At 32.1% G+C, this 14,001-nt stretch overlaps 1 protein-coding gene across 3 annotated transcripts in view; it reads right to left on the minus strand.

Moving 5' to 3' along the window:
* LOC131842503 (zwei Ig domain protein zig-8-like) overlaps positions 1-14,001 on the minus strand; it is a 250,721-nt gene that overhangs the window by 19,853 nt on the left and 216,867 nt on the right. For all 3 annotated transcript variants that reach the window (XM_059191071.1, XM_059191055.1, XM_059191063.1), the window contains one exon: positions 10,637-10,739. In XM_059191071.1, the coding sequence (XP_059047054.1) occupies positions 10,637-10,694 (58 nt within the window). In that variant the 5' untranslated portion in view covers positions 10,695-10,739. The remainder of the gene's footprint in view (positions 1-10,636; positions 10,740-14,001) is intronic.

Here is a 14,001-nt window from a genome sequence, read left to right on the forward strand (position 1 = left end):
GAGTTTATAAATAAATAAAATTGGTTTGGTATGTACAAACGATTATATCATCTGGAATTAGAATTCTCGACAATCAAAGGTAATTTAAATTTAAATTATTGCTAAGTCATAATTAAAAAACTTCCAACTATGTAGGTACGTCAAATTTTCGTCCTATTTTGAACCTTGTTGTTACCTTAAAATGTTATGTTCCAAAATAACAATTCCGGAACAATAGGTTACCAATAAATTCTCAACCAGCTCGCTCCTGAACTGGTTGAGAATGTATACACAGTAGCCGAGATGCGGAAATTTTCTCACAGGAAAATTTGATTTCTCGAGCGAATGTCGGTCGCCTAGATATTCATTATTTATTAGGTCAACAGCGATAGAAAATCATAGTCGATATAGTGTTGCAATAAAATGATATCGAGTTTATTAAAGTGCATGAATTTAACAGGATCAAATTCAAATTCAAATTCAAAAATCATTTATTCATGTAGGACATTTTAGCCGCTTATGAACGTCAAATTTTTACATTATAATTTTATTTTTTTCCCTACCGTCCAGTTCGGTATATAGATCCAATTGAGAAGAACTGGCAAGAAACTCAATTGAATTACTTTTTTTTTAAAGCCAGTTTATTTACAATGTATATTTATATAGGTGTCTATGTCTAACATTAAATGAAAATTCAGTGCATGAACAACTATTGCCATGCACACTCGTCATTCAAGTAATCGTTTAGTGAGTAATAGGCTTTGCTCAGTAAATATGATTTAACAGATGTTTTGAATTTATTTAAGGGTAATTCCAACATATCCTTTGGTATCTTATTGTAAATTTTTATACCTATTCCCATAAGACCTATTAACTTTTTCTAAACGATACTTGGGGACAGCAAGTTTGTCTTTAAATCTTGTATTAATATTATGAATATTGCTGTTTTTTGGAAATAAGTCAAGATTTTTATGAACATATAGGATATTTGAATATATAAATTGAGAAGCAACGGTGAGAATATTTGCCTCTTTGAATTTCTCTCTTAATGAGTCACGACTCTTCATACAGTAGATCGCTCGAACGGCACGTTTTTGTAATATGAATATATTTTTAATATCTGCCGCTTTTCCCCATAGTAATATTCCATAAGAGAGTAAACTATGAAAATAACTAAAATAGACTAATCTAGCAGTATCAGTATCAGTGTACTGTCTAACCTTACGCACGGCAAAAGCTGCTGAACTTAGTTTCGCTGCAAGGCTTTGAATTTGTGCACCCCATTGTGTTTTATTATCTAGTGTGATTCCTAGAAAGACAGTAGATTCTATAAATTCCAGAGATTCGTCATTTAATTTAATATTGCAATTAGTATTAAAACTTTTAGACAGAGAGAAATTAACACATTTTGTTTTTTTAGCGTTTAACATAAGATTGTTAGTTGTAAACCAGTGCAGGAGACGCCGCAAAGCACTATTTACATCGTCATAATTATTAGTCATTCTATTAACTTTAAAAATCAATGAAGTATCGTCTGCAAATAATACTATTGCATCTATCCTGCATGGCATATGGGAGATCATTAATGTAAACTAGGAATAAAAATGGACCGAGAATAGATCCTTGAGGTACACCCATTTGCACAAGTGACCCGTCAGACGTAGCGTTGCTAACCTTCACTTTCTGTATTCTATCAGATAGATAAGATTTTATTAAATTTAAAGCATTGTCTTTGACGCCATAAAAAGCAAGTTTTTTTAGCAATGTATTATGATCAACGCAATCAAAAGCCTTAGAAAGGTCACAAAAAACACCTATCGCATCCATTTTAGTTTCCCATGCAGCAAATACGTGTCTAAGCAACTCTGCACCTGCGTCTGTAGTTGAACGACCTTTGGAAAAACCGAATTGACTATTGTGGATCATTTTAAACTTAGACGGGAATAAAAAATATTTATTACTATATACGTTTTTTCACTTCTACTTCTTACTCTCCATAATTATTCATAAAAATATAAAACAAATAAGAAAGTTTATAATTACAGACATAGTCTAAAATAATGTCGCTGTCGCTGTCTGTTCGTCCCTAATGTATGCTTCAATCTTTAAACGGATTTTGAAGCGGTTTTTTTTAATGGATGGAGTGATTCAAGAGGAAGGTTTATATATATAATACATATACACCCGTGCGAAGCCGGGGCGAGTAGCTAGTTATGAAAAGAAACATCTAACACAATAAAAATATTACTACTTTTATATTATTACCGTTCTTAATAATGTTTGTAGCATTTAAGTAATGTTTATGCTTTCTAGGCTAAACTTATTGGACAAATTTGTTCTGTATGTATAACATCTCTTTATGTAATCACGCATATTTTAGAAATAAAGAATCTTGTATCTTGAATATGAGTAATTATATAATAATGAATAGTGTTTATATAATATAAACATTATTAAGTATTCAATAAAAGTCATTGAAATTATATAAGAATATATATAATATATAAACCATATAGATAATCAACAATAGTCAAAACACACATAGTATATCGATTCATAAAATTCGAGATAGAGTCGCGAAATAGTCACAAAATGAACACCACTTTTTTAAAATCCGTCGAAAACGTGCCGTCGTATTGTAGGACGTTTTCATCGTAGTTGCAGTGACGTGACGCAACAAACGTGCTATTCCTCGCCACAAGTATTATAATAGTCAAATATATTGCGGTCATAATTCAACATGAGTACAATAGCTGTCTTTGCCTTGAATGGTGGCAATAATGCTCCGTCGAGACAAAAGTTGAACGGTAGCATGTTAAAATAATTATTATACTTGTTGTTTTATGCTCTTGTATGAGCCATAACGACATAAAGATAGCGTACTTTGTAACTTAATATTAACGTACTCGTTGATGCAACAAAAGCTTAGTGTTGGCATGGACGGAATATTAAACTTTGAAAGTGGTATGACATTTACGATGTTCAGTATTGCTCACTTAGTATTTATTAACTATGTGTGAGTACAACATTTGAAAAGAGTGAGAATAGAAAATGATAATTGGAATAGAAAAGAAGAAGTACCAAGTCTTTACGTGATGGCCGAGGTACTATTCATGCTTTGCCACTTCGGACAACTAAGATATCATGCCTCTTACTCTGTAATTTCATTACCTATTCTCACTCTTCAACCGAAACACATCTTTCAAAGAAAACTACTTATGACTGAAATAGTAAGACTAAGGTGCGCAGATAACATTTTACAAAGTTTACCTTGGACTATTTTATACTGCGGCGTGATATGGTTGGAACCACCACCAGCCTATGTTATACATTGATAATATAGCTATATACACGTGATATATATTTAGAATTGATCTAATATTTTATTTATTTGTTCAACTTTAATTCATATAGTATCTAAGCAATTGTAGTATTTTAATTTTTTACTTATTTGTCGCTGGAAGAAATTTATATGTATTATATAGGCCTAGATTAGATACTAGTGGTAACTTCTCTGAAATATATGTGTATTTAATAAGGATATTCGTTTATGAGAATTACTGTTTTAGAAATGTAATGTTAATAAATTATTGTTTTTGTTTTATATATTACTACAATAGGTAGTACATTTAGCAGACTTAATTCCATACGGGATGTACTACATTTTGTGTATACCGTTTGGAAACAATTTTTAATATCACGCTTCAAATTGAAGTAAATTGATTATATAACAGTACAGTGCTATTTATAGTAAACGAATGTATCATTTGTCTATTTCCTCCTTTTGTTATGAACAAAAATAGCATATTTTTTATAAAATACTAGCTTTTGCTCGCGGCTTCGCATGCGTTAATTCAACCCTTTAGGGGTGGAATTTATCAAAATCCTTTCTTAGCCTACGTCATACTAATTTTATGCAAGCAACTGAGACTTTGCTTCGTCGTAGTAGATTTATGTATGCAAAGTCTCAGCCCGAGCGGTTTAAATTTGACGAAGTTTCATAAAAACTTTCATCCCCTTGGGGGTAGAATTAATCAAAATAGTTTCTTATCGGATACCTACTTCATAACATCTACCTGCATGCAAAATTTCAGCCCGATCCGTTCAGTGGTTTGGGCTGTGCGTTGATAGATTACTATGTCAGTGACCTTTGAGTTATGTATATATATTTAGATTGCCAACGTTTTCAAGCAAGGGAAGCGACATGAAGGGAAATAGAGCGAGACACAATCAGCCTAAACCCTAATCGATTAAATGCCCTTATACCCTAATTGTGAATAAGAATTTCCTAGATTATAAAGGTCTAAAATTAGATTTATCGTAACATTTTCCGTTCGTTCATAAATTATTTTTTCCCATTCCTTGTCTGTGGCTGAAATTGCAACCCGTCATATTACGCGGTGGATAAAAAGAAACATTCGTAGGTTTTTGCCTGCATTAAATAAATGTTGAATGTTTTCTCACGATAAAATGCACATTTTCTCTTTTGCAATATACGTTTTTTGATTCTGCTCTTTTTAATTATGTTTTAAATGAATAATTAATTTAAATGTACATCTGATTATATTCCATTTCATCATATTCTGTTGATATTGTTAATTTTGTATAATGTGCTTATATTAATAACAATGTAAAATTTAACATATTTTAATGTATAGTTTTAAAATATTAAAATTATTTACTGCATTTCACTTACAAATTTGACCAAAAGGTATTGAATTATTCAACTTTGTAAGTCGTAATGAATATTCTCTTATAAATACACTTACAAAATAACAAGATGATTACATTTAAACAAAGGTGTATTACTTGACAGGACTTAAAATAAATGCAGTTGAGAATTATAACATCCAAAATGAGGATATAAGAAGAACGAACATTACTAATACAGTAGAACGCATATAGTTGGATGTACAAGCAACTGATGAAACGAAAGTATCTTGAGTAATAAAACCACACTCACTAGCCAAAGTGATGTCCTATCAAGTATAGAAAGTAATTCAGAAAAGAATTAAAAAATAGTATGAACCAATTTTGTTATAACTACACGTAAATATAAAACACTAATAGCAAAATGTCAGCCCATAATAACATATTAAACAGCTTATAATTTAGAAGGAACTGCACGATTTAACATTGGAATGTTTAAGGAAAATCTCCAATTAGATTTTGTTATAAGTATACATAAATATACAACACTAATAGCAAAATGAAATGTATATATCTGTAAGAACATACGAAACCGCTTATAATTTAGTAGTAACAGCAAATTTTAACTTTGGAATGTTTAAGGAAAATGTCCAATTTGCTTACAGTTTCTTTCAATTCTAAGCCTGACCAGCTTCAGACGTCTATTCCAACTGACAATTTTTTCATCAAATATAGAGAAATCTGCAAAGACCTCCGTTAATGGAAACTGGGTCTTGATTAAAGTGGATCATGACAGACCGTAATTCAGGGGATTTGAGGGCAATATGGCTATGGTACGGTTTCGTTTTGGCTTTTTTCATTATCTTTTTAAATGACAGCGATACTTCACTTTATGTGGACTGCTATAAGTGGTTTGGGGACTATAAAAAATGTATTAAAATGACTGTAGGCACGCTATTTGTCATGTTTATTGCGTAATATGGTTTAGGAAGAGTCTACATCGAGTTAGAACTACGTGGTACGGTCTAATGAGTTAATGTTTATGGTATAGCAATCGATCACCAATCTAATACACGATAAGGAAAACATCAAACACTCGTAAAGTAAAGGTTTCGTTAAGGTTACACTAATTTTAGAATATATACTTATTAGTAGTGTATAACCTTAAAATAAAAGCCTCGTCTTGCGGTTTGGCACACCGTTTTACTTCCGATGGTCGCACGTTCGATACCTCGCACGCTATAAACGTATGTATTTATGAGTATGATTGTATCTGAATGTTTTATATATATCAGAATATTAGAAATAGAAATAGAAATAATCTTTATTCAAATAAACATATTTTGATTCTACCACTCATTCGGAATGCATATTCATTACAAGAAGAATGAGCAAGAAACTTCTGTGTTGCTCTTTTGAATAGATGTTTTTTTTATATAAATAATTACAGTATAACAAGTAAGAGGCATGCGATAAACAACATAGAAATCGCTACGCACTCATTATTAGTGTAATCAGATAGTATTGTCAGTGCTATGGATTTTAAGTTTTTCTATAAAAACATTATTATCGTTAACAAATTCTTCAATTTTATAATAATCTTTTTTTGCAAAGGAAGTATTTTATATGACATTTAAATCTTTTATTATGTATGTATTTACAAAAAATATATCGAAGTATATATCAGTTATCTAGTACCCATAACACAAGCTCTGCTTACATTGGGAGTAGATATTGTAGATAACGTTATGTGAATTGTCCGTGATTAGTTATTTATTTATTAATAATATTGTAATCTTAATAATATTATAAACGTAAAAGTTTATGAGTATGGATGTTTGTTACTCTATCACGCAAAAACTGAACGGATTTTGATGAAACTTTACAGTAATATAGCTTGTGAATCAGAATAACACATAAGCTTTATTTTGGACTGAATTTTGACGCGAGTGAAACCGCGGGCATCGTTAGTTTAAAATATAACAAATTTTATTATGCTATCTAGTTGCTATAGAATCACCTAGTATTCTGCGATTAACAGATTTGACAGACAAATCCTCACAGACCATCCATTCAACTTGTTCTATTTTTAGACCCCGATGCAAATAGACGGGTGTCACAATTTTAAAACCTTTGTGTGTAGTGTTTCAACTGTAATGGTAACAACGGATAGTTTCAGGCAGTGTTAGCTAGTAGTCTCATTTCATTCAGGAATTCTTTCTTTCTTTTTACTTTCATCATTGTTTTGTCTTACCTTTACATTATTATTTGGGATCGGTGCAAAATGTCAATTTTGTACTGGTCATTGTCGGTTTCATATCTTAGCATTATTATATATTATTATATTCTTATACATATCATCCTTTCTTTCTACAATCTGAATTGAAATATGTACGTCCTCGTTGGTCCAGCAGTTAAATCACCGCTTCACTTCCGATAGTCGCGGGTTCATTTCCTTGCACGGTACTAATAAGTACTGATCTAGGAGTTTTCTATGTATTTACAAAAACAAATATATTTGAGTATAACATCATTCGTCTAGTACTAATTCAAGTCTGCTTAGCTTGCGACTAGATCGCGCTATATGATTTATCCAGACTTATTATTTGCTAAACAATGTTTGACATTGAATTAATTAAATGAAATTTATCTGAAGTTATTGTGCAAATGAACTTCTTCAGTTATAATATCACAAAGACCAATTTATATCAAATAGTCTCTTTAAGGGAACAAAAGCGAGGATCCCATGAATCCGTCTCTTCAGTTTCCTTCTTAAGCCCTCTCTTTGTTGAAGCCTAATATCAGCGTATCGTAAAGCGATATTGTCTGTTGGTCACCCCTAGACGTAATAACTTTTCGGATATTGATTAGCTCCAATATTAAATTAAGTTTATTTTTTCTTGAATGACAGATTTGAGTAATGTTCTATATTAAATAAGTAGTGTAGTGTATAAGTAATTAAGGTAACAAGCCTGGAAGTTAAAATCCCATAATAGTTTTTATCGTTACATAGTCATTACATAGTATAAAATAAAGTCGCTGTCGCTGTCTGTTCGTCTCTATGTATGTATAGCTTTAAAACTACGCAACGGATTTTGAAGCGGTTATTTTAAAAAATAGAGTGATTCAAGAGGAAGTTTTATATATATAATACATATACACCGAGGGCGAGTAGGTAGTTATTAATAATAAATAGATATTAGTAATTATTATATTATTCAAGATAACTCACATAGCTCCATCTAATCCCAACTAAGCAAAGATTCTTCTAATGTTACTAAACAACCGATAGAAACTCCTAATTTTGAATACATACTTGTACCGTCCCAATCATAAATTGGGCATTTTTTATTCGCTTACCGCGCGTAATGTTTGTAGCGGTTACAATCGTAAGTTGGTTTTCGCGGTGAACCCACGCATGCAGGTGGAAGGGAATTGCTAGCAATGTACCATGTCAGATCGACCTCCACGCGGTTTCCCCTGGAAACCATCGTGATACATTCCCGGTGAATTTTCACGTTGGGCTAACTGATCTGACTTCATGTTGATCCTATTATCCTCCACTGGTGCCCCGTCAGCGTAAACCGTTAGCGCAGGCGGGTGCACCATTCCCATCCATTATCATCCATCTTCTTCTTTATTTTAAATGGCCGCCACCAATTTTGATCGGTGATTTTGACAATGTCATGGTTATTATCCTTTAAAATAAAAAATAATAAACCCACACATGCACTTAGCTTGATATTCGTGCGGTGTGTCGCCTCGCAAATCGTGATATTACCGAATAACCAGGATAAATCACTTCAAAGCATCTCGTTGGAATTAAGATGGAACCAGAACGTCGCAGAAGACTCGATCCAAGTAAGTGCACGGCTCCTTCTTATTTTGTTGTGATCACTCCTGAAGTGATACCAGAATGTGGCAGACGATCGAATTCCTCCGCTTCACGATGTCTTCTACACGTCTATACATATAAATAAGCTTCACGATTGCCTGTTTCTTATATTGAAAAAACCGTTTTTTACTACACGCATATGAATATAAATACAGTACATACACTAAAATAACATTTTTTGTCTGTCTGTCTATTTGTTCCGGTTAATCTCTGAAATGGCTGGTCCGATTTTGACGGACTTTTGTTGGCAGGTAGCTGATATAATAAGGAGTGACTTAGGCTACTTTTATTTTAGAAAAATAAAGTAAAACGAATGAACTTTTTGTCAAATTCCACGCGGATGAAGTCGCGAGTACAGCTAGTTTTAAACATATACATAATATACAGGAAACAATAATTAATTCTCATGAATACAAATAATCCTGTTAGGAATTAAACACGCCTATAGACCAGCGAGGACGTCGTCGTTTTGAAATTAGTATGTAATTTATAGGATTGGTAATTTATTCTTGCTAATATTATAAATGCGAAACTAACAGACAGGGAGACAGACAGGTCTGTCTGTCTCGCTATCACGCCAAAACTACTGAATTGATTTAAGTGAAATTTGGCTCACAGATAATCTAGCTACTTTTTAAAGCCAAAAAGGGTTGAAAGGGGAAATGAAAGATTGTATGAAAGTATTGTCATTTTTGAATATAAAACAATGAAACTTTTTCTATAGTTTTTTGGGGTACATTAATTTTTTATTTATTTGGTTCAGGCGGACAAAGTTGCAGGCACAGCTATGTAGTATTATGTAATACTAGCTGCAGCCGCGACTGCGCCCGCGTGGAATTTAAGTTTATTTTTTTCAAAATAAAAGTAGCCTCAGTTACTCCTTGGTACATCAGCTACCTGCCAATAAAAGTCCCGTCAAAATCGGATCAGCTATTTTCCTCTTGCTTCTAGCTACTTCGAAACAAACAGATAGACAGACAGACAAAAATTGTAAAAAATGTTATTTTGGTATATTTATATTCATATGCATGTAGTATAATACGGTCATTGAAATATTACAAACAGACAGTCCAATGTTATTTATATATATAGATTAAGCCAGATAACACAAATAGTGTTGGAAATATAGATAGTTAACATGTAGATATTAAACCTATATCGAAAGTATTACTGACAAATCAATTGCTAATCATTACATAATATAAAATAAAGTCGCTGTCGCTGTCGCTGTCGCTGTCTGTCCGTCCCTATGTATACTTAAATGTTTACAACTACGCAACGGATTTTGTAGTAGTTTTTTTAATAGATACAGTGATTCAAGAGGAAGGTTTATATATATATATATATATACATATATATAATACATGTACCCGTGCAAAGCCGGGCCAGTAGCTAGTTATGTTATAAAAAGTTTTCAATCGGTTGATAAATCCATCAATATAACTTCATTAGCCAGGTGTAGGCGTTAGAAATTGAGTTAGAAACTTATAATCCTACTTCACAATACATATAACAATGTTTAAGTTACTTTAAAACTCGTCTAAAAATTTAGCTATAAATAGATATCGTTCATTAATAGCTAAAGGTTTTTGATATTTTTTTTAATTGGTTCATATTATTTAATAATAATAATAATCTCAGGACAATTCACATACCGCTATCTAACTAGATAACTTGTACCTACAGGTTATGCTAGCTTAAGCATGTTTTATGGGTATAAGATAACTATATATACATAAAAACCACCCGATACAAATAATGATAATCATAAATACAAATGTTTGTACCGTACAAGAAATCGAACCCGCGACCGTAGGAGGTAAAGCTGTGTGCTAAACCGCTAGATCACCTAGGTCAACAAATTCTATTCGAAACATTCATAAAGCGGTCTGAACTAATGGTTACCATACCAAAAAATACCATATGTAGCAAAAACTATTTGGGTTCGGATTTCTAAGCATTTCTTTTCTAATGTAAGTCTAAAATTGCACAGGTATTATTTAGGTAATCCAACAAAAAAATACTGAAATTGCCACAAGAATCAAATTCCAGGATTACATGAGGGAAACGCCGTGGAAAAAAATTTAATAGTAAAACTAGATAAAAACTCACCTGTATGCGTGACCAGCGCCAAAGCACCAAGAGCCCCGAACAAAAATGCCACAGTCATAGCTAGATTACGTGACTGCACATAATCTCACACATCACTGGCTACCTGCAAACAAAATTATACTCTATTTTAGTGTACTACACACCCTAGATTCGTTTCAAAAATCTTACAGAAAGAGCGCACATTACACGCAATATTCAACTCTATTCACTATCTCTCGAAAACCATTCCCTACTACACCCTGAATGAGATGTGCATTTCTGCACATGCATAAAAAACTGTATTTGTAGTAGTCGCAAGGACTAGTTTGCTTTGAAATGGAATTTTTAGAACCTAACCACCGTGACCTGAATTTTAATACTGTACACATGATGCTAGAACTTAAGTAGTCTTAGTCAGCATTAGAAATGTGCAAGTAAAGGCATGTAAAGCAGAAATAATAAGCAGCCAAATATTCCACTGAGAAATATATGATCTTACTAATATTATAAACGCGAAAGTTTGTGTGCATGGATGATTGGATGTCATACTGAACTAAATTGATGAAATTTTAACAGTAATATAGCTTATACATCAGAATAACAGACAATTTAAAAAGATATATAAATTAGTCTAGTAAGTAGCTAGTTATAATAATGATATTTGTCATTAGTAAAGCTGTAGCACACAGTAATATAGTAAAAGGTTTAATTATTACTTAAAATAATGAGCAAGTACAAAGTGTAATGAATAAATGAAATATTGTGATTAATTGCCGAAATTTTTGTTTTAAAATATGAAAACATATCATACGACATGCTATGTTTGACACTCTTCTTGGTAAAATTCAGAGTAAAGTTATTTTTCCAATAGAAGTAACAACAAATGTTCATGTTTAATGATTAATTTGGGCAAACACTAGCATCCATTGAAGAATACGTACGTACATTCTTACTTATGAAAAAAAAACAAACGGTACACTTCAAGACGTTAAGATGGAGTCATGGAATTGAGTTAGCATTCTTCCATAAAGAGAGCGGTATCTACTGAAACTATTTACAAAAACTTCCCCACATAACTCAATAGCCACAGTAGAATTAGATAGATACTTTCAGGGACTAGAACTACGAGTAACAATATTTCTACTGATACAATGTCAATGACATATCCAAACATTATTTCATCCTTTACGTTCTGTCGTATTTATTTTCATAGACGGAACCCGCTGTTATATAATAAAATTGAAGTAGACCTTATTTACTAGGAGATAAAAACTATTTCTCCATGTTATTGCTATTTGTTATATTTCAAAGCAATATGTTCCTTACGCTGAAGTATTAAAACACACTATTGTACTGTATTTAGTGTCCGTGTTAAGTGTGATCATTCGTCTGTGAATAGGGTTGTGTAATACATTCCGGTGGGTTGGTAAATGTGACAGGAAAGAAATTCTCCTCTCACTTTACTGGTTGATGTATACGGGTTCAGTATTGGTATGAAAATCTTTGAAAATTTTCTAGGGATATACTCGCAATATATGGTTTTAGCAGGATCAGTTGATATGATTGAAAGTTAAAAAACAGGTAGCTCTTTTAAATAATAATGTTACCTATTCTCATTTGCTTCTTCTTTGTCCCATTCATTTGGGTTCAGCATAATATGTTTTTCTCTTCCATACATCCTCTTTGCAGTCTCCTCGTCATTCACTCTCCCTCTTGTCACATCATTTTTTACACAGTCAATCCATCTCTTTTTCGGCCTTCCTCTGCCCTTATAGCCATCCAGATTCATATATAACAGTTTCTAAAATAATTGTAGCTTTATGTCTATACATATTTTCAAAATATTAACGTTGGATCTTTGTCAAATAATCAGGCTTAATTCCTCGATCGTCCACAGAATTTGCAAATAATTACTTGTGTACCTTTAATTTGATCTAAATTAAATTGTGTGTACATTATGTTCGTGGTTTTGGTGTTGTCCAAATACCACCCCAGCCGAAACTATATCCATTATCGGAATGCTTCATGTACTACAAGTTGCTTATGAACTGAAACTAGTAAATTAATAGCGAAACAATCTACATGGACGTATGCATATTTTATGGCAATCAAAAATATTTTCACACAACCTTAGTTAAGAAGCTAGCATGTTCACATAACAAACATTATTTTACTTCAAGCTAAGTTTAACTATTGCTAAAAACTGTGTTATAATCATTTTTAAAGATATGTATCTATAAAGATATGTATCTATATCTCTCTTATTCTATGTAAAGATTCATTTTCAATTTAAGGACTTTGGATTTCGTGTTACCCAACCTAGCTATAAAATTAGAACATATGAAACTCGTAGACTCAACATCACTTTTGAATATTGCTCACGTAAATGAATGTGGTAGTAGAATATAAAATATGACTATTCAAAAATGCTTATTTAAATAAAGATTATTTCTACTTCTATTTATTATTTTCTATCAGCCAAATCCCAAGCTCAGTATGGTAATTTTCTATATAAAATGAAATCAGATTTGAACACAGTGATCTTTTGAATTTTATAATTACCTTTTTATCTTCAAAGCAAAACATTTTTGCTACTCATTAACGAGCTTCCACATTAATCTCAATTAGCACCTCACTCTCATCCTATCAGTGTAAACCAGTGGAGCGGGATAGTTTTGCCATTTCATTGAAATGTCTTCAAACATCTTCGTAAACTTTCACATTTGTATCAACAGTGCTATGAACATAACAAACAATTTACAGACCAAATATCTATTCAGAATCTATACTTATATATCCTGTTTGACCACTAATCTTCATGATTAATCAGCTCAAGAACTTTAGTAGTTATTTTGACAAATACTAGAGACGTACCGGCCCTATTCCGCACCCGTTCAAACTTGTCTCGGGCAGTCCGTCCCTCCCAATAGTTTACTTAATGAAGTAAGCGTATAGCTACTCAATGCTTGACCTCTTTTGGCTGTGATCCAGTAACATGCTAGCTTCTATGGTTTCAAATTTTGTAGCAAATTTGTAACACAATATAACAATAAACACAGTAAAGGAGTTGAGTGTTTTTAAAACTTCTAGCGAATTTCAGAGCATGTTCGTTTAAACAGTAGATGGATTATTCTTGATAAAATCTTTTCTATATTTGAGTTGGTTTCGTGATAATGCGAAGTAAGTTTTGTAAGACTATCATCAGGAAATGGTGGATTGGCTTAAATAATTTAATAGTAACAGAAAATCAGGACAAAACCAGACCATCTGACGCGTATATTTGCTTGCTTGTCTGTTCGCGATATCAATTTTTTTTAATCAAATGTATATGAAAGTAAATAAGAAAATGACATGAAAAAAATCTTCTTCTTGTGCTTGTTTTTTTC

The sequence above is a fragment of the Achroia grisella genome, unplaced genomic scaffold, assembly GCF_030625045.1.
Source record: "Achroia grisella isolate CSIRO2021 unplaced genomic scaffold, CSIRO_AGI_Agris_v1 utg1080, whole genome shotgun sequence".
NCBI lineage: Eukaryota > Metazoa > Arthropoda > Insecta > Lepidoptera > Pyralidae > Achroia > Achroia grisella.